The following is a 25,911-nucleotide window of genomic DNA, read 5'->3' as shown; positions in this document are numbered from 1 at the left end:
TTATGATACTGTCAATGTATCTGAACATTTTTTTCATATTAGTTTTTATCGACTTTCGGTGGAGTGGGTGTGGCTGGTTTATTTGCTTCACTATTGACATATCTGCTACCAACAACATTAGAAGATCTTCTTGCTACTCTTGGCATTTGTTCTTCTGGCGGGTATTATGATTTTCTATTTTTATTTGTAGTTGACTTCCTTTCTTATTGCTCAACATTGTATTTCAAAATTTGTTCATGTTGTGATAGAATTGATGATACCTCTGATCTTAAATCTTGTAAAAGGAAACATATTGCACTATTACGGAAAGAGTTGCATGAAATAATTATATCCAATTAATCTTGCTGAGGCACTCATCTCTGTTATTTGCTAGAAGTATATTGGTGGCAGTATATTTGTAACTAATACGATCTTATCCAACAATCACAATTTTTTAAAAAGAAAATATACATGTCATAGTTATCAATTTATCATAGTAATACGCTGTTTACAAATAAAGGCATACACAACTTGAATTTTTATAGTAACATAAGATCAAAGTTATGCATTCAAATGGTGTTATGTAAAAATAAGAAATATATCTACATGCCATTTTTAAGTTTTAACTCGGTTCTTAGAACACAAACCACACACTCCTTCAATATTGTAAAATTATTACAATCTACTTTCATACATAAAAGTACACTAATGCTCTCAATAACTTAACCACACACATACACCTTATCTCTTGTATAAAAATCCAAAATATAATTTATTCATAAAACACACTTAGCTTATAGCTTTGTCACTTAAAAGTTAAAAAGTAATCATACACTTCTTCCTGCATAATAATACAGGGGATTTATTTATATCATGCACAACGCACCACACTCAAATAGAAATGAATATTTAATTTGTTGCTTTGATGGGATCTACTTATATCCTCCTCTTGCAATTGGTGTCCCATAGAACCTAGAAAATAAATTTCACAAAAAATTGTGTTAGATAATATTGACTAAAGTATTGGATAATAAAATGAGTAATGTAAAAAATATTATATAACCGAATATGGAGGAAGCAAATTAAATGACATTTCTTAACAGAAACTTCCTCCATTGTTTTGGTGCAGTGTATAACATGAAAAGTCAAAGAAGATGCAAATTGAGCAGATAGAGAATAACTTACATGTTAAATTAAGATTATACTAATTAACTCATCAATGCTGTTTTATTCGATCGATTCTCAAATTGTTGACTAACTGTAGCGTTTAGAGGATTCTCTTCTGAGCAACGAACTCCATCTATCTCCACCTTCCCTAAGAAAGGTGCTTTCACGTGACCGTGTGAGAAAGTTTTCATGCTCTGGCATTGACTGATGCAAACTTCAAACCCAAACCTTAGGAAGTTCAAAGTTGATGAGTTTCCGGTGAAAAAACTTTCAAGTTTCGGCAATTCACTAAGAGTCAGATATTGGAGGTACGAGAATGTGAGATCTTCATGTTGTTTGTTTGCCTCTTGTGTTGCCAAAACTACTGTTTCCAATAACTCACATTTGGAAATCTTCATCTGATCCAAATTTTGCAAGCTTTTGGCAGTTGAGAATGTGAACATATACTCCAATCTGTTGCATTCAGTAACCTCGACTTCCTCCAAAAATGGGAAATTCAAAGTTGACTTTCCAGTGTAGAAGCTCTCAAGTTTTGGTATATTGCTAAGAGACAGTTTCTTAAGCCATTGGAATACGATGACATCATGATCATCATCATGTGGTTGATAATCCAGCATTAAACTTTCGAGTGCTTCACAATTGGATATGTGCAACTGTTCAAGTTGAACAAGACATTTGGCGGCTAAAGAAGTGAACAAATACTTCAAAGATGCACAACCCTCAACTTTCAGGGATGTGAGATTAGAGGAGGCCACCCAGGTGTGCTGTAACCCAATGGATTCAAGCTTGTGCAGATTCCTCAATTCCAATTCTCGAACAAGCAGCTGTGAATGAATAATCTCAGGCTTTTTTGAGGGGAATATATTTTTGAAAACACTGTCGACCACCACAAGCATTTGAATATTGGGAAGTGGCACCTTCTTTGGGAAGAAATTAAAGGCAGATGCGGCATCTGAGTCATCAATATCATTAAAGCCTTGCAATCTCAGATATTGTATGTTTTGGGGGTCCAAATGAAGCAGTCCTTTGTCAAGCATCATCACACCTTCCATGTCTATTGACACTCTCTCTAAGAGAGGGGTAACAACCTGCTCCATCGGATTCAAAGTTAATAAGAAGGACAACACATCTTTGGCTCATTATGAATGATTTAAAAGACTTAGATTGGTGCCCGAGAGATATATTAAGTTATTAACAAACAAAAAATAAGAATAAGCATATCATATATAAAGCTAACCAGATTAGAAAGTTACGAAAATTTTTAAGGCAGGAGCTTTCGTACCTTTGCAGTGGAATCTGTTGCAAATTTACAATGAGAAATATCCAACTCTCTTAACTCGGGCAAATTTAGAATTTGCATTCCAGAATAGATATATGTAAGATTTGGCAAATTGTGCAGAGTCAATATGATTAGGTTAGGGAACATAACAAGCTCCTTATTTGTTTCTTCATTATCTGCTTCATCTTTTGTAACAATTTCAACCAATTCCTCACAGTTTTTCACATCTATCTTTATCATGTTAGACATGGGCAATGATGCTGGCAACAAGCTTATGAGACTTTTACATCCATTCACAACCACTTCCTCCAGACATGGAAAGCTGAGACTACTTCTTTTAGGATTCTTATTCCAAATATGGCTTAGAGTTGGCAGATGCTCCAAAGTCAATTTCTTCATAGGAATATCTATTATTGTATCTTTGACTTCGAATATGGCCTCAACAGAAATTATGTCTGTATCTTTCACATCAAATATTGTCTCAAAGGAACCACAATTCCCAACCACCAACTCTTCCAATTTATGAAGGGAAGGTAGCATATGCCATGGTAGTAATGCATTTGATAATGAAAATTCAGAGTCTTCCATTCCATGATAAATGTAGCTCAGATTTGGCAAATTCCACAGTTTTAGACAAGACAGCTTGGAAAAGATACTAACCTCTTTATCTGCATCTTCATCATCTTTGACTAGTTCATCTCTTGTGATAATTTCAACCAACTTCTCACAATTCTTCACTTCTAACCTCTGTATGTTAACTGATTCTAGGAACAAGGATTTTAAGCTTGCACATTCATCAACAATAACCTCCTCCAATTTTGGAAGACTGAGCTTTCCTTTCCAAACATGGCTCAAAGTTGGAAGTTTCTCCAAAGTCAATTTCTTCAAAGGAATAACAGTAGTCATGTTTGCATCTTCTTCATTTGTTGGTGCATCTTTCACATCAAATATAGTCTTCAAGGAATCACATTTTCCAACCACCAACTCTTCTAATTTATGAAGGGAAGGTAGCAAATGCGATAGTAGTAATGGACACTTCAAATTTGGCAAATTCCACAGCTTCAGATAAGATAGCGTGGAGAAGATGCTAACCTGTTTGGCTACATCATCTCCAGCGACAATTTCAACTAACTCTGCACAATTCCTCACTTCTAGCAATTGTATGTTACCCTTGTCAACTGATTCTGGAAACACCGATTTTAAGCTTGCACATTCATCAACAAAAACCTGCACCAAATCTAGAAGACTGAGCTTTCCTTCAGGATCTTTATTCCAAACATTCTCTTTGACTTCAAATATGGACTCAACAGAGTTGCATCCCCGCACCTTCAACACTCGTAATCTACTGAGGAAGAGAAGTAAATGAGAAGGTAGTATTGCGGTTGTAAAGAATTCATCACACCCTTCCACCGCCAGATGTTCCAATTTGAAACCAGTTGGAATATGCACTTTACCAAGCCATAAATCTTTCAGCTCTGGGTGATCGCCAAGACCAAGAGATTCCTGAGGAAAATAGATATAATAAAAAAGATTAGTTAGAATTTTAAATATTTCAAATTTCCTATAAAAAATAACAATAGCAGTGAATATAATTAATTACAAAAAAAATAATAAATAAATTCTGAGTTTTTTATTGAAAAGACGAGTAAACATCTTATCAAATTTAATGGACAACATATAAGTTCCTTTGCCAATAATTTGAAATTGGTATAAAAAATCTATGTATCACTTGTTTATAAAGGTTTAGATAGAATTTGAATTTTTTAAATTTTGAATTTTTATTTTAGAGAATAAAGTGTGATCTCTTTCTTTTGAATAATTTTTCTCTCATATTTTCTCTTGGTTCCATTTATAAAATAAATGGTGAGATATCACACTTTATTCTCTATAGTGAAATTCAAAATTTAGAGAATCTAAATCCGTTTAGGTATGATTAGCATAGTGTATTTTCTAATTATTTGTTTGTCACTTACCACTATATTCAAATTAAACATTTTATAAATAGATATTTGGAATTTTATATTTACCCACATTGATCATTTTGTCAAAATTATTTTAATTAATTATATCTCTTTTGGCGTGACCATAAAACAATACTAACAAAAAAAATAACACATTGCCAATTTTCATTATTTCATTTCTAAAATTTATATCGATATATAATAAAAGGATATATGATCAATTTCTTAACTGGTGAATTTTGTACCGCTTTTAATTAGCATATTTAACGTAATTTTAGAGACATTTATAGCCACTTATATTAATTTATATTATAAAAAAGAAGTACAAACATATATATATAGTTGTAATAGCATAAATTAAATGCAATGTTAAAAACATATAAAATTTATCTTCGTCAATTTTAAAAAATTATACTCGATGCATCCTTTTTTTATATATTACTCTAAATAAATGCATTTATTGATTAATAAAAATATAACTGTAATTTAATGGCGTTTAGAAAAATGAGAGTGATATCAAGATGAGAAAAAAAAATTAAGTGGTGAAGAAAAAGAAATAAATAGATTATAAGAAAATATATGTCATATATTTATTTTAATATACTTGTCCAAAAAAATAAAATAAAAAAGAATATTAGCCTAGAAAGTTAAAAGTGAGATATTAAGGAACAAAAAGTTTGATAAAAATAATTATCTAAATAAAAAAAGAACACATATATATTGATATTAACACAAAAATGAATATAATCTTAATAATGCTTAAAATAATAGGTAAATAAAATACTTTTAAATAAATGAACATACTACATAAAATAATTATTTAATTATCTCAATTAAATTTTTATGATATATCTTTTTATTTATAGTTATTTCTTATTTTAATTTTTATCTCATTTTTTAACTAAATTTTATTCAATTAAAATATTTTTCTATTAATATAAATCCAAATTGAAAATTTGTTAAAGGTATTTTCATTTTACGTCACAGTTGCACTTCTTTATGTATGTTTAGCTTTATTTTCGTATTCTATTATTGTCTAAAAATGATTATAATGTCCTTACATTTTAGTCGCATTATTTTATTTCTTTTTTCTTGTATTCAAAACCTCGAGTTAAAAGCATTTATGTATTTCTTTTGTATTAAAAGAAAATAATAATTTAACTTTTTTTTAATTGAATATTTGAGATATGCTACGTACCAAAATATATCGTAGAGTAACATAATATAGGAGAGTGATGTTAGCCATGTTTTGTTAAAATTTTAAAGAGACACTAGTATTTTATTTTGTATTTGGTAAATCAAAATAATTATATATTTATGTTTGTAGTTTTAAAAAAAGATAAAGTATATTTTTTGTTTTTAAAGTTTGGCAAAAAATTCAAAAATGTCCCTAAGTTTTATTTTGTTTGAATTTTGTCCGAGAAGTTTTTCGATTTGCATCAAATATACCTTCGACAGCTAATTTAACAATAATATAATACATGAAAATTATGCTTGATTTATTTGTATTGAGGGTTATTCTTATGAAATTGTTGAATTAGTCTTAAATTTTTTGAAAAATTAGCTGTTAGGAGTATATTTGACGATGCAAATAAAAAATTTTTGGTTCAAAATTAAAACAAAATAAAACTTAAGTGTATTTTTGAAATTTTTATTAAATTTCAACAACAAAAAATATACTTTATCCTTTAGAAAATTAGAAATATTTTTAAAAATATTTAAGAAAGTTTTTTTTAAGTTAGTTTATATTTATCAAAATAAAAAACCTCTAATATAATTTTATATATTAATAAATATTTATATTTATTTTTGATTAAATTATTGATGTTAAATTTCATTTACAATAAAAATTCTCTCTATTTTCATGTTTATTATAATCATTTTAAATTTTAAAAACTATTTTACTAAATACAATTATTATTATTTGTACTTATTAAAAGTCATTTTTAATTTAATTTACCAAATAAAATTTATAACATTTACAAATATATCTTTCAAAAGTCAATTTGATAAAGTTATTTATTTAAAGTAAAAAGTTTCTCAAACTAAGTCTTTGTCATTTTCAAGAATAATGATAATATCACTCTTATTTTGTGTTATTTATTCTAAATTATCCTTTATTTTATTATTTTATTTTTATAAATATTTTTAAGGAACCATTTATATAAAGATGCCAAAATTATTTTTTTTAGTTGTTTTTTAGTCACAATTAAAAAACTTACTCTAAAAAAATATAGATTAATAATAAAAATATAAATTATAAATAAAATTAAAAGATCTAAGAGAAAAAATAAATTCACTAATAATTCTAACTAATATTAATACAAATGACACTGAATATTTCTTAAATCAATAAAAAATAAATAAGAATTATTAGACTAAAAATAGAATAATTAAGAATTGGTAGATTAAAATATAAATATTCAAAAGTAAGAATTATAAAATTTGCAAATAAAAACTCAACTCATAAAAAAATGATTATATTCATAAAATAAAAATATCAAAATGATAATAAAATGAGAGTAGAAAAATAATATCATAAAATTTATAAAAAATAATAAAAATAAACCAATCCTCTAATAAATTTTTTGTTAAAAAATTAAATTTTAAACAAATTAAATAATTATTACTAGAGTCAAATTAACGATTTCAAAAATATATCAATATTTTTTAATAAAGATAACACTTTTAATCTATGTCACGTATGAAAAATTTAATATATAATAATTTATTCAATAGATGAGATTAAATGTTTTTATTTAATTTAAAGACATTTTAAATATTTTTGTCTAAGTCTCTGTGATTTTTTTTATTATGAATCATTTAAAAATATCATATAATAAAAGAGTAACATTATCAATTAGAGATAAGACTTTATTAATGTTGTTATTATCAATTAGAGAATAACAATTAACAAGTAATTATTAACAATGAACAATATATGATGTTTTTCAATGCAATACACAAATTTAAACTAAATTATTATTGGTGAATCTTAATGCATTCTAAAAAAATAAAATAAAAAGTATAATATTTTTTGAAATATGAATCCTAAATCTTAAATCTTAAATTTTAAATTTTAAATTTAAACCACTGATATAAATAATAATAAATAAAAAATTAAAATTTATTTAATTAAAAAAGAGTACAATGCTATTCTTTTACTTGTTTTAAAAATGAGCCTTATTATTTATTTTATTATCACCAAGTATCTTGTTACTAAAAATCTATCTGATTAATTCATTTTAGGTGAATTCTATGGTGTAGACAAAAAAATTTTTCTACACATGTATTAATGTGTTGTCCAAGTATATTAATGACAAGTGTCTAGAGTGAGGAAATTTAAAGACAATTTCTGAACCATTTCAGCAAGCTACAGTGTATTGTTCCCTTATGCATGTGCGCAGCTTAGTTTGTAAAGTTGATTGAATTAGATTTGATTAGTGCTAATGTGACATGAGAATGGGCCTTGGTTAAAAATGATTGTTTTTGTTTTTCATATAATTTTGTAAATTATGGGTTGGGCCAGTTAAGTTTATTTGAGCATTTAGTATTTTTTTACAAGAATAAGGCTTTGTTTATAAATATTATTGATTGGGCATTAATTTTTCGTTTTGGACTATGAGACATATAGGTAATGGATCTTGACTTTAGTCCAAGAAAGAATACAAAAAAAAGACTGACATAAAAAAGAAAAGTTAAAACCAAAAAAAAAAAATATAAAGAAACATATTTGACGATAATTTATGAGTAGTTCTTAGTATATGGAGGAAATTATAGGGTACAGATCAAAATTTAAAGATGTGCTTATGTGGCAAAACTCAAATCACACATTCTAAAATCACACTTTTTACTTAAAACCGTAACTCTTTACAAAGAAAAGTGTCACCTTATGGAAAAAAGTAAATTAGAAGATTTAAGAGAAGAAATAATTAAGTTATCAAAATTAATAGATCAAAAATTAATGATTTTAACTAATGTTAATGACACTGAATTCCTAAAATCAATACAAAATGATTTTTCTCAAAATCTTTATTTTACTATAAGTTTTATTGAAAGACTTCAAAAACCTGAAAAAACTTATTTTTCACATGGAATTTTTAAAAAATGTTACCATGGAAATGATTCTCCACATCTTTATCATACTTTTAACCCGCAATTAAATTCTATAGTAGATATGCTTGAAGAAATATAGTATCCATAAAATTTCAAAGAAATAAGGAAAAAGAGAATCCCAAAGAAGAAAAATGTCAAAATATAATTAACATAACAGATTTAAAAGTAAAACCACCATTGAAATTATGAATATTGAAGAAAAATTAGAAGAAGTTACAATACTTTTTAAACAATTAAAAATGGCTCAAGAAAATAATATTATGGAACATAGATTTCAAATAGAAGAAGAATTAGTAAATTCTGAAAATATAGAAAACGAAGAACACATCCTAGATTATTCAGGTGACGAAGAACCAGCAATTCCAATACAAGTAAAAAATGAAGCTGAAACATCTAAGGATAATCAATCTCAATTTAAATGGGAAACAGGTTTCGATAATTATGCTTTTAAAAAAGGATTTATAAATAAAGATTCAAAATATACAAAAATACCGTCAAAATACGTTCCTAAAATCCAGGAAATGGAAGGAGAAAGAATGCTTGACTTAGACTGTAAAAAGAATGAAAAAGAAATTTTCGAAAATTGGTTGAATTCCTTTTTATTAGAAGCCTTTACTAATCCAAAACTTAGTGAATTGTCTGGAAGAGATATTTGGAATTATATAGGGTTTCATACTAAAGGAACTATAAGAGATTATATAACATCAATAGAAAACCAAATAATAGAAGAATTAGCAACAAAACAACAGCTTATGATAAGATATTATATATAATGATGATTTTATACAAAGAATTTTTTGGAAAAAATATTATAGATCATAGACAATAAGTCTATAATAAAGAATATCAAGAAGAAAAAAACCATTTAGCTAATATTCAGATATATGATCTATGTAATGTGGAGTCTTATATATGTGAATATAGAATACATTATTACAAATTAAAAGAAGAAGATAAAAATCATTATCTTAGTATGTATATAACAAAACTTCCATATCCTGCTAATGAATTTATAATGGGAAGATTTATAAGAGAAATAAATAGAGGGACAATTGAAAATAATTTTGGTGGAGCAACCTCTGCAATAAGAGAGGAAATAAAAGAACGTTGTATGCAAGAAGCAACTCAAAAAAGATTTACAAATATAATTAGAATTTGCTGTTAGGATAATGAAGAGATACCCCAAAAATATGGGCTTAATAAAAATTTTCAAAGAAAAAGAAAATACCAATTTAGAAAAAGAAAATACTATCCAAACTGGAGAAAAAAGAGGTATTTTAGGAAAAGAGATAACAATAAAAAGAAAAGATAAAAAAGTGACTATTGCCCGAATAAAAAAAAAACTGTAAGTGTTGGTATTGTCAAGAAGAAGGACACTATGCAAATGAATATCCGAAAAAGAAGGATAAAAAGGATCTTACTAAACAAATAGAAATTGCTAAGTCTTGTTTCATGGAATCTTTAGAAGAATCTGATGATAACTTAGACTATATTTTTGAGTATGTCTCAGAAACAGACTCAGAGACTGAGTAATAATGCCACATTTATTACTATAAAAATAACAGAAAAGTTTATAAATGCTTTTATAGATTCTGGAGCAACACAATGCTTTGCTAGTTCAAATATAAAACTTGATTGGAAAAAATTAAAGAAACCTTTAAGAGTTAGAATAGCTGACAAATCAATACATAAAATTGACCAAAAAGCAGAGATGGCTAAAATTTTTATTCAAAATTATAGGTTCATTGTTCCATCTATATATATGTTAGATTCTGGAATGGATTTTATCATAGGAAATAACTTTTTAAAGCTATATCATCCATTCATTCAAGAATTAACATATATAGTTTTAAAAGCTCCACACGATTCTTCAATAAATCAAAAATCAAAACGTATAAAATACCAACTACTACTATAGATAAGATCTTAAAATTTAAAATATTTTCTATATTAGAAACATGTTAAGAAAGCAAGAATAGCAAAACAAGAAATAGAGTTTCTTGGATTAATTCTATCCACTCAAGGAAAGCTAAAACTTCAACCAAATGTTCTAGAAAAGGTAAATTTATTTTCTAATAAAATAGAAGATAGAAAACAATTACAAAGATTTTTAGGGTGTATAAATTATATTTCTGATCAAGGATTTTTAAAGAATATAACAGAATACACTAAAAACTTATTTCCAAAAATAAGTACTAAAAAAGTATGGAAATGGGATGAAAAAGATAGTATGCAAATTCAAAGAATTAAAGAACTATGTGAAAAACTTCCAGAACTTTATATTCCAGAAGAAAATGACTACTTAATAGTAAAAACAGATGCTTCAGACATAACCTGGTCAGGATATCTAAAAGCTAAGAAAGCTATAAAAAGTTTGGAACAAGAAAAAGAATCACTAGATTCTAAATATCTCCCAAAGGAATTACTTTGCAGGTATATTTCAGGGACTTTTACTCCAACAGAACAGAGATATACTACTCATGAAAGGAAAACTCTAGCAGCAATTAAATCTCTTAAGAAATGAAAAATTGATTTACTACCCAAAGAATTTACATTAAGGACAGATTCAAGTTACTTAACAGGTTTTATACGATATAACTTAAAAGTTGATTATAATCATGGACGATTGGTAAGATGGCAATTATTTTTGTTACAATATCCAATAAAAATTGAATATATTAAGGGTGACAAAAATGTTATTGCAGATACATTAACAAGAGAATGGAGTTCGTCTACAACGCATTAGATCAAGAAATTCAAAAATACGAACAAGAACTTGAAAAATGCAAGCATTGTCAGCAAATAAGGACACAGATCCAATCCCTCAAGAAGGCCATCGAAGCAATGAAATCAACACAACAACCAAAACCATCAGAGTTCAGCCAGCTAAGCGTGGTGGACAAATCAGGTGAAGAAAAAATTCCAGAAAATAAAACAATTGCTGAAATTATAAAAAAATCCACCCAAGATAAAAAAATATTATGTAATTTATAATGGCCCCGTGAAAGGAGTATATGATGCCTGGGAAAAAGCAGCACTATTTACACATCAATCAAGGATAATTCATAAAGGAGAATTTTTAACACTGGAAGAAGCAAAGGAATCCTTTAGGGAATATGAAGCTCTTCATCCAGAGCAAACTCTAAAAAGAGCAGATAAAGCTCCAATTCAAACCCAGAGAACAGGGATAATAAAAAATATTCCTACAGTTTTCTAAAATAAATCAAAGAGCATTTGAAGTCCTAAAAATAATCTATGACAAGTTGAAAAGAGAAGTTGAAGAGCTAGAGAAATTAATAGAATCTCTAGAGAATATTGATAAATCAATGACAGAGTTTGCAAAAATTTTAAAATGAATAATGAAGCATAAAAAGATTGAAATCAATCTCACATCAATTGCTACACTTTAAATTTGAAATCACTACACCGTCTAATGATTTCTATAGATATGTAAATATTAAAAATACGTCTACAATGTTAAAAACTTATATTCTGATAATTTTAAATTCCAAACAATTCAATTAAATAACTTATCTAAAAATAAAGTATTAATATTTTTATTTAATTATTTTTTGTTGTATTTTATATACAACATAACCTACAATAATTTTATATATGTTATTTTAATAATTTATATGATGCATATAATGTTTAAATATGCATCTTTGTTATTATAATATACTAGTGTATGTCCCTGTATACTCTACAGAATAATTAATAAAAATATATAAATTTTTTATTATAGAAGATTAAAATAAAAATGTTTAATTACTCTGTTGGTTCCTATAATTTCGCGAAATTTTTAATTAGGTCTCTATACTTTTTTTCCTTTTAATTGAGTCGTTGCACCAATTTTTTTTAATTGGGTCCCTAAACTTTTTTTTCTTTTATTTAGGTCTCTATACCAATTCTTTTTTTAGTTGGGTCCCTATAAAATTAAATCAATTACTACTAAGAAGGACTTAATTGAAAAAAAAATATTACAGGGACTCAATTAAAAAGAAAAAAAGTATAGGGACCTAATTGAAAATCTCACAAAACTATAAGGATCAACAGAGTAATTAAACAAAATAAAAAATATATATAATTATTATTATAAAGGGTTAAATACAATTTTGGTTCTTAACGTAAAGGTCGAAAATGTATTTCGTCTTCGACTTTTTTCTCATTACAAAATGATCTCGAAGGTTTAACTTAGTTTTAAAATCGTTTTTTTTACGAAATTTTTTATTTTTATTACCAAATTACTCCTAACTAAAAGAATATAAAATAAAAAAAGGAAAAAAAAAAAGAAAAACAGGGGTTGGGGATGGGATTCGGGAAAAGTCGCTCGTTGGATGGCGGGGAGTGTTGTTTCTAGGGGAGAGGGGGAAGGGGGAAGGGAACATCCATGCCGTCCCCGCTTGACATGTAAAAAAGTTATTCATAATTAAGATAGTCTCTGAAAGTTTAGACGTAAGTCATTTTCATCCTTAAAATTTAAAAAATTAGTCAAATTAATCGTTATATATATTTTTTAAATTTTTTTGATAATATTAAATTTAAAATATTTTTTCATAGTACTAATTTGAATATTATTTTTAGACCTTAATAAACAATATAAAATAATTAATAGAATTAAATTATTATAAAGTTATTTTGTCATTTATATTTTAAAACTTTACCTTTTTAAATTGTAATTCTTTTATAGTGGAATTTTTTTATTTAAATGAATTTATGAAACTATTGTTGATTATATATTCAAAAATTTAATTTTTTAAATCTGACTAAATAATATAGTATTTTTTTTAAAATTTAAATCTTTTAATTTTTAAAAAGATTTTTCAACAAATTAAAAGATTTAAATTTTAAGATAACTACTATATTAGTTAGTGAGATTTAAAAAATTAAATTTGTGAGTATATAATTAACAATAATTTGATAAATTTGTTTGAATAAAAAAAATTATTATAAAAAAATTACAATTTAAAAAGGTAAAATTTTAAAATACATGTGACAAAATAACTGTATAATAATTAAATTATTTTTATTATTTTATGTAAAAAAAATTTGTTTATTAAGGTCTAAAAATAATATTTAAATTAGTACTAACAAAAAATTTTAAATTTAATATTATGAAGACAATATAAAAAAATCATATAAGGACTAATTTAGCTAATTTTTAAAATTTTAAGGATAAAAATGACTTACGTCTGAATTTTCGGAGACTATTTTGATTATGAATAACCTTTTTGTACGTCAAGTGACACGTGGCATCCTACTTTTTAAATAATGTGCTATTTTAAAATTGTCTAGCTTCTCTATTATTTAAAACTGCACTTGTTTTTTATTATAGGAAATGTTCTATTTTTAAGAATTTTGTCTAATTTAAATTATTAATATTTTTTATTATTTTTATAACTTATATTTTTATATTTATAAATACACATATCTCGTTTACACTAAATTTATATGTATTTCGTTTACATTATAAATAAGGTTTATAAAATTTGATAAAAAATATAAGGTTTATGAAATTTGAAAAAAGATATATATCTCATTTACTCTGATTAAATAAATTATTTTTGTAATAATTTTAAAAAATATTTATTTCAATAAATTAAAGATTTATTTAATTTATTTAAATAGAAAATCTTAGGATTCACATGTTGGTTAGGTGAGATGGTTACTGTGAAATGCCAGATGTTATATTATAGGGTTGATGTGGGTGGGACAGTAGAGTTTAGTTCACAAGGGTCACAAAGAGTAGGTATGACATGATTTGATGGTAGATATTTTTTTTTGGGTTTACAGTAAGCATGCTGCAGCGTTAAAATTGACCGATTGATCAACAAGTATGAATATTCAAAATTTCATTATATTTAAAAGTTATATATATATATATATATATATATATATATATATATATATATATATGGATTATTTATTTTATTAATCTACGATTATATTTAAGTTCATAATTTGTTGAAAAAATTATATACGTGTTGTTAAGATATACATATAGATATTTTATTCATATACGTATATTTTTTATGTATGTATATGTCTTTGTCTATATATATAGATAAGTAAAAAATAAGATCAAATGAAATTATTAATTTAAATAATGATGACCTAGATTTAAAATTTACAGTTTTATAATTTTATAATTTTGGAATATTAAAGTATTTAAATAAAATTAGATAAAAGCAAAAAAAGGAAAAATGAATTTAACAACCGAAGAATATTATTTTGCCATATATATATATATATATATATATATATATATATATATATAATTGTTAACTTTGTAATTAAAAAAATATTTAAATTGCTAATTTAAAAGCGTAAATCTCAAACATATTACAGATTTTAGTTAACATAATATTTAATAAATTTAAATTAAAAATTCCTATTAATATGTATATTGAGATGCATGCACAATCTAAATTTTTATTTGTATAAAAAATGGAATATAATACCTTATTTAATTAGGCTTTTATATATAAAATTGTATCGTAAAAAGTATAATCGTATATATAATAAAATATATATAGTTACATGAAGTTGTATTATCCGAGAATAATAAAATTGTATTATAGAAAATAAAAAAATGGGATAGTCATCAGTCCATATGTGTCATAGGTCTTTAGTGGGGTTTTGATTTTTTAAATATAAATAACCCACATCGATTGAGATTCACTAAGTGAGAGAGTGCTTCTCATGTGGGTTGGATATTCGAAGAGTCTTCGTTGCCTGGAACCTGCAGTGGCTTCCATGGAGAATGGAAGGTATAGGTTTTATGCCGTTAAAAAGGGACGAATTCCAGGAATTTACCTGATATGGGAAGAATGCAGCGCACAAGTGAACGGGTTTAAAAAGAACGAATACAAGGGGTTTCATATTCGTGCAGAGGCTGAAGAATATATGCGCCGCGGAGGTTGCTTCTATGGAGGTGGAGGGAATGCGTTTGGAGGTGGTGGGTGTTCCCAACATCTACCTCTGGCTTCTGTATATGCAAGCCCTTCTTCTCAAAAAGTGCAATACTTGGGCCATTCTCCTAGCAGTGTTTTCGTTGGTGATGATAGTTGTGGCACATCCGCATCGTCAGGCACTTTTTTTCTTCTTTACATAACAGTTATAATGTTTTTCTTAGCCGTTGTACAATTTCAAGTCGAACTTTTTCTTCGTAGGTGGAGAAGTGGTCTCCGAGACCCAAGATCCTGGATTTTTGTATGTGGAGGACTTTGAACTAATGCTCATGTGAGCTTGTTCGACTCTTGCAATTGGAACTCCAATCTTCGTGCCTCAAGACAACAAGTCGTCAGGGGGTGTGTGATGTTTCGATTCATTGTTTTCCTTCCAAGCAATGCAAGAGGATTAGAATTTGTGGCATATGGCCCAGAGTCTGAAGAGGAAAAGGAGGCTAGGCAAGAAGTTTCTTTCGCCATGCTAAATAAATTGGTCGATGCTAGTGGAAAGAGCATTTGTGACTATGGTAATCGAGTCCTCGATCGTATGCAACACCAGATGAAGGATGAGATGCCACAGTCGATGTTTGAGCAAATTCGGATGCTTGAGGAGGAGAACGTTGAACTGAGGCACCAGGTCAAAATGATTGAGGAAATGTTGGGTGATTAAGGGTGAAGGTGATTAATGCGTGGTTTGCTTAGGAAGGTACGTGGTGTATCGGTGCTTCGTTGTATATGAATTTTGTGTTTTGTTTTGTGTGTGGGATGTAGGATGGTGTTTGTAGTTTATGGCAGTCACAAGTTAGAAGAAGTCATTGGAAAGAAATCTCAGTTTATATGCCCACTATGGATTATGGTTCACAAACCGTGTAGTTATGATTATCATGTACAAGATTAAATTTAAATGGCTTATTAATATAAGGGTTTAAAAAATTGAACGATTTATTGCAATTAAGATGTCATCGAAGCTTTAATATTGGCCACGGCAACGCGAATGCACGTCTTTCTTAATGATAAAATGGTTACCGGTATCAATAGTACGTGTCCTGATTTTGTCATTGATTTATGTGATGAAGTGGATGAATGATTATCACTAATATGCATTGAGTAATCTAAAATGGTGTATCTTTTTTAGGTAGACATTGACCACTTTTAATATTTAAATGATGGAGGATACAGTCTTTCTAACAGATTTTATTTTAGTAATGTTTATGTTCCGAATCAATTTTTATTAATGTACAGTTTAATAATTAATTTTGGGCATTAACTTATGATAAATGTAGTAGTTGTGATAGAAATTGTTGGTCTTTTTCAACGGCTACCTAATTGGTGCTGCGTTTTTTGTAGGGTCAAGTCTGCCATGTCGCTGTCCTTTCATTGGTGCAGATATCGAAGCGTGCCCTCTGAAGCTTCATCACATCAGGGATGGCTTCCCCGGTAAGATTTGTGGAATATAGCAAAAAATAAAATTTGAATTTACGAATCACTAGCATAAGAGGTCACTTTATGATGTGGGTTGGTATTTCCTTGGGTCTTCCCATTCCTTTTGCTGAATGCATGTGGGCCCACCCAATACATAAACATGTTTCGATGTCTTTTAATTCATGTGGGGGTATTTTATATCCAAGTGTTTGATCCACAATCCTTCACTTGTAGTTTTCTTTGGCGCCATTACCCATCGCCTAAAGGTTGGTAAACATGGATCCAAACAAAGAAGGTGATCAAGGAGGAAATGGGAAGCTCCCATCGGTGGATGAGTCAGTTGTGGAGAACGCCAACGTGACCAGGTCCATTCTGGAGTCCCAAGCACAAGAAATCAACAAACTGATGGCAATTGTTGGTGGCCACACAACAATATTAGAGATGTTGTGCGCCTCCCATGCTAAGAGGAAGAAAACTCGGTCATTCGATGACGAGGAGAAGACATTGGATCCACAGGTGCACCATGTTGGAAAGAAACAACAGAAAAAACAGGGCTCCTCCACTAAGGCTAATTGGAACGTCCATGCATTATTGCATGTTGACAAGGTTACAAAAGGCAAGACCAGTGGCATAAAAAATGTTGGTAGAAGAAGGAGTTCTAGGCTGGAACAACCTTTGAAGGTGAACCTCCTTTGATGATTTTATTAGTGTTTCACCAATTTTTTTATGTATAATGCTGGTGACGATAGGCTTCCTAACATCTATGCATGTCATTTTGCTTTACCTACTTCACGACAGAGGAAGTTAGATTATGATTCAGGTGAGGGGTCGCATAAGCCCTTTGTTAAAGGCCCTGGTGCTGCTGAGGATGGATCCCCGTTCTCAACTAGACTCGCTCATTGGAAGTATATGGATTCTGGGGAGCTACCTAAGGTATTAACACTTCCTGTAAAGTATGTTAACATGCATGTTGTCACATCCTCGTAGTGGGTTATGTGGTTATTGTGTAATTGATATTTTTTTACTGCAACAGTTCTTCCAAGTCGTGTTTCGGCCACCACAAGGGAATCGATTTGGGGCTACCGAAATGGCGGTTGCTGCATATATATTTGCTGTTGACTTGGATCAGAGGTGAGTTCCAAATATCCCGCAAATGGAATTATCATTTCTCTTACGTGTTGCATATGTCCTTGTTGTTCAATAAAATTGCCATCTTTTGGGCTTGTTGTCTTGGCTCGAAATTATTTAGGCCTTTTGGGAGCTTCATGGTCTAGAGGTTTTTTTTTCTTCATGGGTCTACATGATCCATTATGGAGTTCTTTCAAATGTGTCCACGTACATGTCCAAGACTTAAAAATAAACAAGGTTTAACGGTACTGTTTACATTGCCTGCTGATTTTTTTAAATTAATATCTTGGGCCTCCACAAAACATTATCTCGGGCCGAGGGTTTTATGTCTTTCTTGTGCATGATGTTGGCATTGTGTTGTTTCGTATTATCTTTCTTATCTTTTTAGACATGCACTTGCATAAACTACATGCTTTGTTATATCTTCTCATTGCGCAACTTATGTGCAAATTTGAATTAATATGTTCCTTTTTTTGGTGTGTGTAACGTTTGTTGCACCGTATCCTCGCCAAAGAGAGATTTTGTTCCCAGATGAGCATTGCCAAGGAGACCGATGTGCCCTTTGGACTCTTAGACCACAACACGAGTTAGTGGACGACGTCAGTTCCTTTGATTCGCATTTCCATTGTCCTCTCTTCTTCATTATTTTTCTTGTATTTTGTTATCTTCAAACTAGGGCTTACCCTTTCATCCCCTTTAATCGTAGATCCTTAACCTATTGGTGAAAATGCTGACTGTAGAGCGCGGTGATGAGTCAGCATGGTGGCTACCCACAACATTTGCGGTAAGGCATGCTATTCCTGACAAACCTTTTCCATGCACTGTAATTACTTTCTTTATGGAGTTAATTGTATCAGGTGTATAACATTTTGGTCTAATTATTGCTTTAGCAACTGGCCCTTAACCCAACAACATACTGCAAGGACACATTGGAGTTCATTCGGACTCGTTACACGATTAAGAAAGCTGATAAAATAAAAAAGGCTAGTTGAACTGAGAACTCCATATTGTTATGTACTCTTGTATATGTATTATTCACTAACAAAGGGTCTACAATGTTCCTCCTACCATGTAGATTTACATCCCCCTCAATAAGGATAGGCATTGGTTTCTCATGATCGTTGACCTCGATTCGGGAGACCTTATCTACCTGGACTCTGCAAAGGACCCAGATGATCGGGCGCACAGAGTTCAGATGATGACATACGTTGTACGGTGCAAAATTTTTATCCCTTATGGACTATTCTATTCTTGGCGTGACGTCCAATGTCATTTATTCTCACATTGGGAAGTGGATGTAGGCTTTCTTCTTGGAGACAATGTTGACGGACAAGAGGTTTTATGAAAACCAAGCAAGTATCCCACCGCTGGTGTCGCGGTTCAATCTGAGAGAACCTCTCGTCACACAACAAAAGGACAAGTCGTAAGTTCTATTTGAAACGTAATTTAATTTCATCAACTTCGAAGAATACTTCATGGACACAAACTAATTTGTATTTCAAATTACTTGGGGTCTTCTTTTAACCAAAATGCAGAAAAGATTGCGGAGTCTTTGTAGCCCAATGGATGCAACTTTCCCATCTGTGGGGCACGTATGATATTCAGGTGAGCACTACACATTCATGGGAAAAAATATCAACTATGACACCTTTGAAAGTCAATTTTCATACTTTGTTGTGTGATATGGTCACCAATGGTTTGCTCACTAATCTAGGGTGTCACTGACCTTACCCGGATGAGCCTAGCACTAGACATTTTCTTCTCAAAAGCCAACAAAAAGAAGGACGAAGTGGTGAAACTTGCTATTGATTATTGGGACAAGCATGATCAAAAATCCAGCACAACGAGAACGAAGTCGGCGAAAAAATCTGTCGCCGAAGTTGTTTCACTGGCCACCAGCAGCAGCCAAAGCATGACCATCTAATGTGTAGGGATTGCACGGTCATGTTCCACGCCTAATGATGCTTACGTAGGAGTACTTCTTTTTGGGACAAGTCACATGATGCATTTTGGTTAGATTGGGGGTGTATAATCATTCTAGAAATTGCTACACTTTGTGTTAGTATATATTACTATTGGAATCGGTCTTGATCAGCACAAGATCATGGATTCTGCTGTGTATCTTTTGGGAATTTGTGCGCTTCTCCTGATCATGGGCGTATGGGTCTGAGATTCTTTTGGGTATTTAATTACTAGCTATTTTTGGCACCAAACAACAAGGTTTAACCTTGTAACTTTGCTGTTTCAAATTGTTAAGATTTCACAACGTCCTGCGGATTAAGTAACTTCAACGAAGTGATTATGTTATCTGAAAGTAGCATTAGATTTTTAATTTTTTTAGATATTCAAACTTCACATATAACATGTCCAAAATTAAAAAATTGTTTTTATCATGTTGTTGACAAAACCCAAAATATAATGTGTATAACAGTTTTAATATAACTAGCATACCTTTATTGGAATAAGTAACATTATTTGATTCATTAGTTACTATGAATCTTAATTTTAAAAGGAAAAAGATTCGTGCAATGCACATTTAGAGATTTAGAATTATTTGCAGTAGTCATTAGCATGAAAAGGCAAAAAAAAATTTCTACTGATTAATTGAAATTATTGGATTATATTGTAATTCAGAGAACTTAATCCAGTACTGTAAAGACTAAATTGTATTAACAAAGGTTATTTAATTACATTTGTAGTTGTCACGTTTAGATGTTAACATAACTAAAACACCTTCATAATCAGTCGGTGGATTTGGGTTTTTGTCTTTGTTATTAAAAATAGCATTAGATCATAACTTGACCCTTGGGAAAAAAAATAAAAAACCAATATCTATTGGCTGGTGAATGAAAGTAAAGGCTATAATGATCTCTGCTTGCAGCAAGCAAAATTTTGCCATTGAAAGTCTGACGTAATTACAAAAAAAGCCAAATAATAAAACTCATGTACTTAGCATATTCAACTGCGCTGCACCTAAACAACATTGATGCACAAAAGCCAAAAAGAGTCTTTTAAACACCCACTGACTCCTGAGAAAAACAAACAAAATCACTAACTGAAGCATCACTGGGACTTCTCAATGCCATCTGAGCCTATTGTTGCATTCAGCGATTTCAGGAGATCTAGTACCTGCGAATCCCTTCAACCAATGAATAAATGGAACACGTCCTATCTAATTGATAAATATTATATGCAATCGAGAGGAGTACCTGTTGGTGATAGTCGCAACTGCCTACATCTGCAACAGATGCTAGAATCTCACTTTGTGCAGTTCCGACGATCCTCTCCTGAGTTCCCACGAGTTTTAATTCTGCCAAAACATTTTTTCCATCTCGTGAATACACCGATGCTGACCTCGGAGGCAGACTTGTTTCATGTACCCCCATAAAGTTCTGGAACATCAACCCAAATGATCATTCACCATAGTTTGTTCAGATATGCTGGCTATAAAACAACTTCACACCCCAAAACATTATCTCATAATTTCATTCACTTAGCAGGCAAAAGTGATGCTAATTCTCCCAGCATAAGTAGTTGAGGGAGATATTCCCCACAATCCCATACAAAAAAGTATAATATATGTTTCATCCATACATTAAATCATGTCCCTCGAAGGTTCCTTTAACAAGAAATCAATCAAATGAAATGCTAAGGTGCACTATTGAGATTCCATATTAATAAATATACCCTAAACCTACAATTTTAAATTAGCATTCATGGGATTCTATAGAAAAAAAATACATGCCAGATTGTATATCAAATTATGTCCACAATCCCCACAACCCTATACAAAAACTGAGACATGTTCATCCAAACATTAAATTATGTCACTAGAAGGCCTAATTAAAAAATTATGCTGTAATAAGGAATTAAGAAAATGAAGGGCCAAGATGCAGTATTGAAATTCCATATTGAAAAATATATTCAAACCTGCATTTTTTCTAAAATTACATGAAATTCTGCAAAAAAAAAAAAACCAAATTGTACTTAATAAAGCACGAACCTCGTTGGCCCCTGGTATTTCGACAGATTCTTCATCCTCTTGCAAACCCCATTTGGATCGGTTTGGTACCCTATCAAGACATGTCCGCTTTGTGTGGCCGGTCCTTTTGCAAAACGTACATCTCCTCTTCTTTCCCTTTTTGCCTTTGGACCGTGGAGCACCTTTAGTTCTAACAACAACGGGATCCCGAATGTGCTCGTCCGCATTTGCTTTTCTTCCCTCATTCGGTTGACCAAGTATTGCATGGATGTCAGTACAAATTCCGCGAATTCCCTCCATTGCAGTCTTAAATACAGTTCGATTCTTTGAACCAAGGTATAACATCCACTGTGATGCCGCATGGAGTGCCCCATGCCGCAATAGAAAACCTCTCTCGCTCAACATGTCGTCGGTCTTATCGCCGTACTCTTCAATTGCCTTGGCGTCCCTCCTCCACCGCTTCAAAATTAAACGATTTGGAATATCCTTTAAATGCTCGTGCTTCATGACAAAGAATATGTGTCTGCATGGAAAGCCCTCCTTCTCCCAGAATCGGCACCGACATTCCATTCTAGTCATGGTCCTATCAAATAAGGTAACAATGTTGTGGCCGGGATGACCATACTCTTCCATTGTGTATACCATTGTTGTGGAGACCCTCCTTTTACTCACAAAATTAACCGCTCCAACACCGTCAATCTCTTTCTTAACTAGTACAAAAATAGCTCTCGTGTAAACATCTGCAGCGCACCTCTCAATAGGATCCAGACACGTTGTTAGAACAGGGGTGCTATATATTGAATTGAATTGCGCAACTAGCTCGTTGTTGCGGTATTCTCGGACTACTAACTCCAAATTTTGCACCAATTCCAAAATACTATGTCTTGAGTTCAAAAATCCCTTTATGTGAGAATTTATTCCCTCACACCTAGACGTTGTGCGATATCCAGCACAAAACTTGCCACGAAGGTACGCATTACACCACATGTGCCTTTTTTCGTACATCTGGTTTGCCCAACATTTTTTGTGTAGACCAAATTTCTCAGAAGCTTCTTCCCATTCAAGCTCGAAGTCATCTACCTCCATGTCAGCATAAAGCCATTTACAGAATATCTCACGAAACATCTGCTCGCCTCCATTTGAGGTTACATTCTTCTGTAAGTGCCATGCACACAACCGATGAGTAGCTTCTGGAAACACTTTTTTGACTGCCGCAATCATCGCATCATCGCCATCAGTTACCACAACAGAAGGCTGCTTATTACACATCACCTCCAACAAATTCTCCAACATCCACGTATAACTTTCTATTGTTTCATCTAGCACCAATCCAAATCCGAATATCGTGGTTTGCTTATGATTGTTTGACCCAGAGAATATCACTAACGGGCGCTGGTACTTATTCTTCTTGTATGTCGAGTCAAAGGCGACCACATCCCCAAAATACTGATAGTCTACTCTGCAAGGTCCATCAGCCCAGAACATGTTCGCCAACATTCCATCCTTTGTAACATTATACCTAGCCATTGACATTGGATCCGCCGCTGCCTTTCCCTCTAGATATACAATAGCGGCATTCGAGTCACCATTAACGACCTTGGCCCGCCTCATGTGATCAATGTAGTTGTACGCATCCTTTTTTGTAAAGCCCAACAAAGAGTACCCTCCGGCAACCCCAGCCATGTAACCCAAAATCTTTGATGTCGAAACACCATACCCACGCATGCCATCTATGTTTGCCTTTGCAGCATCCGATATACGACGGAATTTCGGAATCATGTGCACCATCCTTCGAGGTGTCAGTTCATGATTGTGATCCAAGATTACTTTGCGAACCTTCCATGTTGAGTTTTCCCTATCCAGATAAATCGACAGCTTCGCCAAGCAATTAGTCCTTGTTTCAGGACGGTGTCCCCTTTTTCTATCCAACCTGTTCAAGTGTTTCTCATCTCTCAGTCCGGCCCTATTACAAAAAAACCTTCTCCTTATCAAATTTCCTTCTTCATCCTTTCCATAATCACCCTTGCGCACGCCAAATCCATGACATCTGCCAAATTTACTGTAAAAATCATATGCTCTTTCCTCACTTCGAAAGACTTTTCTTATTATATCTTGTTCTGACAACCCGAATACATAAGCATAATCGGATGGATACTCATCCGATACTCCATTCATGATGTCACCGCCGCATGCATCATCCAATTCCTCATCAGGCCTACACCCCTCCTCCCTTTGGCTTCCTTCCATCGTGTCGCAACCCTTATTTCCTTTTGTGAATTCCATCTGATCAAAATCAATTGCAAGAACATAAAAACCAATTTCAAAGTCTTGGAAATCTGCTATACACTCATGCTGAAATTATTCTTAAGTGAAAACCACACAAACATGCTACTTCACAAATAGAAAAATTCAACTAACCATGCCACAACATTTATTAGCAAACCACTCATTACTCAACAGAACATTATCCATCCCCTTCAACTACACATAATTTTAATTTAATCATTCATATTTTAAAAGCTCCAGATAAAAAAGAAATCATGTTTTGATAGTCTAATTATTTTGTCTAGATTAAAAATATAAATGGTTTAATTATTTAAATATTATATATATTATGACACAACCAATTATGCAAGATACACATACAAACCTCACATACATTAACAATAAAGGAGTTTCCTAATAAATATTTAATTTAATCATTCATACTTTACACGTTCCAAATAAAAAATCAATTAACCTTCCAAAGTCTAATCATTATGTCCAGGTTAGAAACATAAGTGCTTTAATTATTTAAATATATGACACAACCAAATAATATGTGGATACATTCAAATATAGTGTTATTATGTGTAAATCTTCAGACATGGCAACCCATTATTTTGGAATATATAAATAAAACAAATTTTGCAATATACACCTACAAATAACACATGCTTTAACACTAGAGGAAGAGGGGAATGACAAACCATCTCTTTCGTCATTTTCAAAATAAATTAAAAAACAAAGACACAACTCAAATTAATAGTATGCATCCTTTAAGTTAAACCTTTTAACTTTTTCAAAACTTTATAACTTCAAAATATTTCTTCTTCCACCGATACATAATGGAAATCAATGCACACAAAGAATAAACAGAATTCACAAGAAACACATACCTCCATTCCTTCGCCGCATACGAGATGGACAGCAGCTGAAAAAACCGGTCTCCCTCTCCCAACCCTCTGCAACGACAATGCCGAAATCCCCCAATTCCACTCCGATCTAGGCGGATGGTGAAGCCACTTGCACCAACATTCAAAACCTGCAACAAAACCCTAAACCAAACCCACATAACATTTCCTTATCCCATAATGTCAAGCTGTTATTTTTTTTAACCAATGTTATCGTGTTTTACTTTTTTTTGGGTTAGGATCCAGGACAACAAACAAGCTCAGACCACAGAAAACCAAATCCCACTATGGCAAAAATGAATCACACTGACAATTAAAAAGCCCAAACACCCCTAGCCCAATATCTTCTAAATTAATTACTCACGCTAAACTAAACTAATTAACATAATTTAGCATAGGTGATCACGTACCAGTAGCAGAGAGAATGTTCTTTATGTCAGCTGCTTCTGCAATATTTGTCTTCAACCAACTTTTATTTAGACATTTGTCAAAATCTTAAAGTGACAGCAACAACATACATGTGTAGAAAAAATTTTCCTTCTACACCCTAGACTTCACCATCATTTTATGGTTTCTCTTATTTAATTTCTTTTGTTTTTTCCATACTATCCCTGTGAGTTGAAATCACCGCAAAATGAATTATTCATCAATTAGTTAAATATAACCAAGTGTTTAACTTTCTATGGAAAATATTTCAAAGTGGCACATAGTAAGATTTTATTTGGAGAAGGGTCTTTATTTATTACCTTATTAC

General features: G+C 30.9%; 3 protein-coding genes across 3 annotated transcripts; 1 reads left to right on the top strand and 2 right to left on the bottom strand.

The window, feature by feature from the left end:
- Nucleotides 1-610: 610 nt before the first annotated feature.
- LOC112736675 (uncharacterized) lies at nucleotides 611-15,260 on the bottom strand. The gene is made up of 4 exons (XM_025786231.3): nucleotides 15,169-15,260; nucleotides 2,429-3,986; nucleotides 1,165-2,234; nucleotides 611-951 (listed from the first exon to the last, which is right to left on the bottom strand). The coding sequence occupies exons 1-3, from the start codon at nucleotides 15,258-15,260 to the stop codon at nucleotides 1,188-1,190; spliced, it is 2,697 nt and encodes an 898-aa protein (XP_025642016.2). The 3' UTR covers nucleotides 611-951; nucleotides 1,165-1,187.
- Nucleotides 15,158-20,268, top strand: LOC140178324 (uncharacterized). Its single transcript, XM_072214592.1, has 10 exons — nucleotides 15,158-16,158; nucleotides 16,800-16,889; nucleotides 17,109-17,807; nucleotides 17,908-18,005; nucleotides 18,517-18,601; nucleotides 18,709-18,786; nucleotides 18,893-19,212; nucleotides 19,304-19,425; nucleotides 19,538-19,607; nucleotides 19,717-20,268. Exons 3-7 carry the CDS (start codon nucleotides 17,601-17,603, stop codon nucleotides 18,992-18,994), a joined length of 570 nt encoding a protein of 189 aa, XP_072070693.1. The 5' UTR covers nucleotides 15,158-16,158; nucleotides 16,800-16,889; nucleotides 17,109-17,600; the 3' UTR covers nucleotides 18,995-19,212; nucleotides 19,304-19,425; nucleotides 19,538-19,607; nucleotides 19,717-20,268.
- Nucleotides 20,269-20,855: 587 nt separating this feature from the next.
- On the bottom strand, nucleotides 20,856-25,729 carry LOC112736667 (protein FAR1-RELATED SEQUENCE 5). Its single transcript, XM_025786222.3, has 4 exons — nucleotides 25,143-25,729; nucleotides 22,006-24,267; nucleotides 21,212-21,394; nucleotides 20,856-21,131 (listed from the first exon to the last, which is right to left on the bottom strand). Exons 1-4 carry the CDS (start codon nucleotides 25,146-25,148, stop codon nucleotides 21,066-21,068), a joined length of 2,517 nt encoding a protein of 838 aa, XP_025642007.1. The 5' UTR covers nucleotides 25,149-25,729; the 3' UTR covers nucleotides 20,856-21,065.
- Nucleotides 25,730-25,911: the final 182 nt, after the last annotated feature.

Source organism: Arachis hypogaea, chromosome 2 (genome assembly GCF_003086295.3).
Source record: "Arachis hypogaea cultivar Tifrunner chromosome 2, arahy.Tifrunner.gnm2.J5K5, whole genome shotgun sequence".
NCBI classification, from domain to species: domain Eukaryota; kingdom Viridiplantae; phylum Streptophyta; class Magnoliopsida; order Fabales; family Fabaceae; genus Arachis; species Arachis hypogaea.
This window is presented reverse-complemented; position numbering and strand designations above follow the sequence as displayed.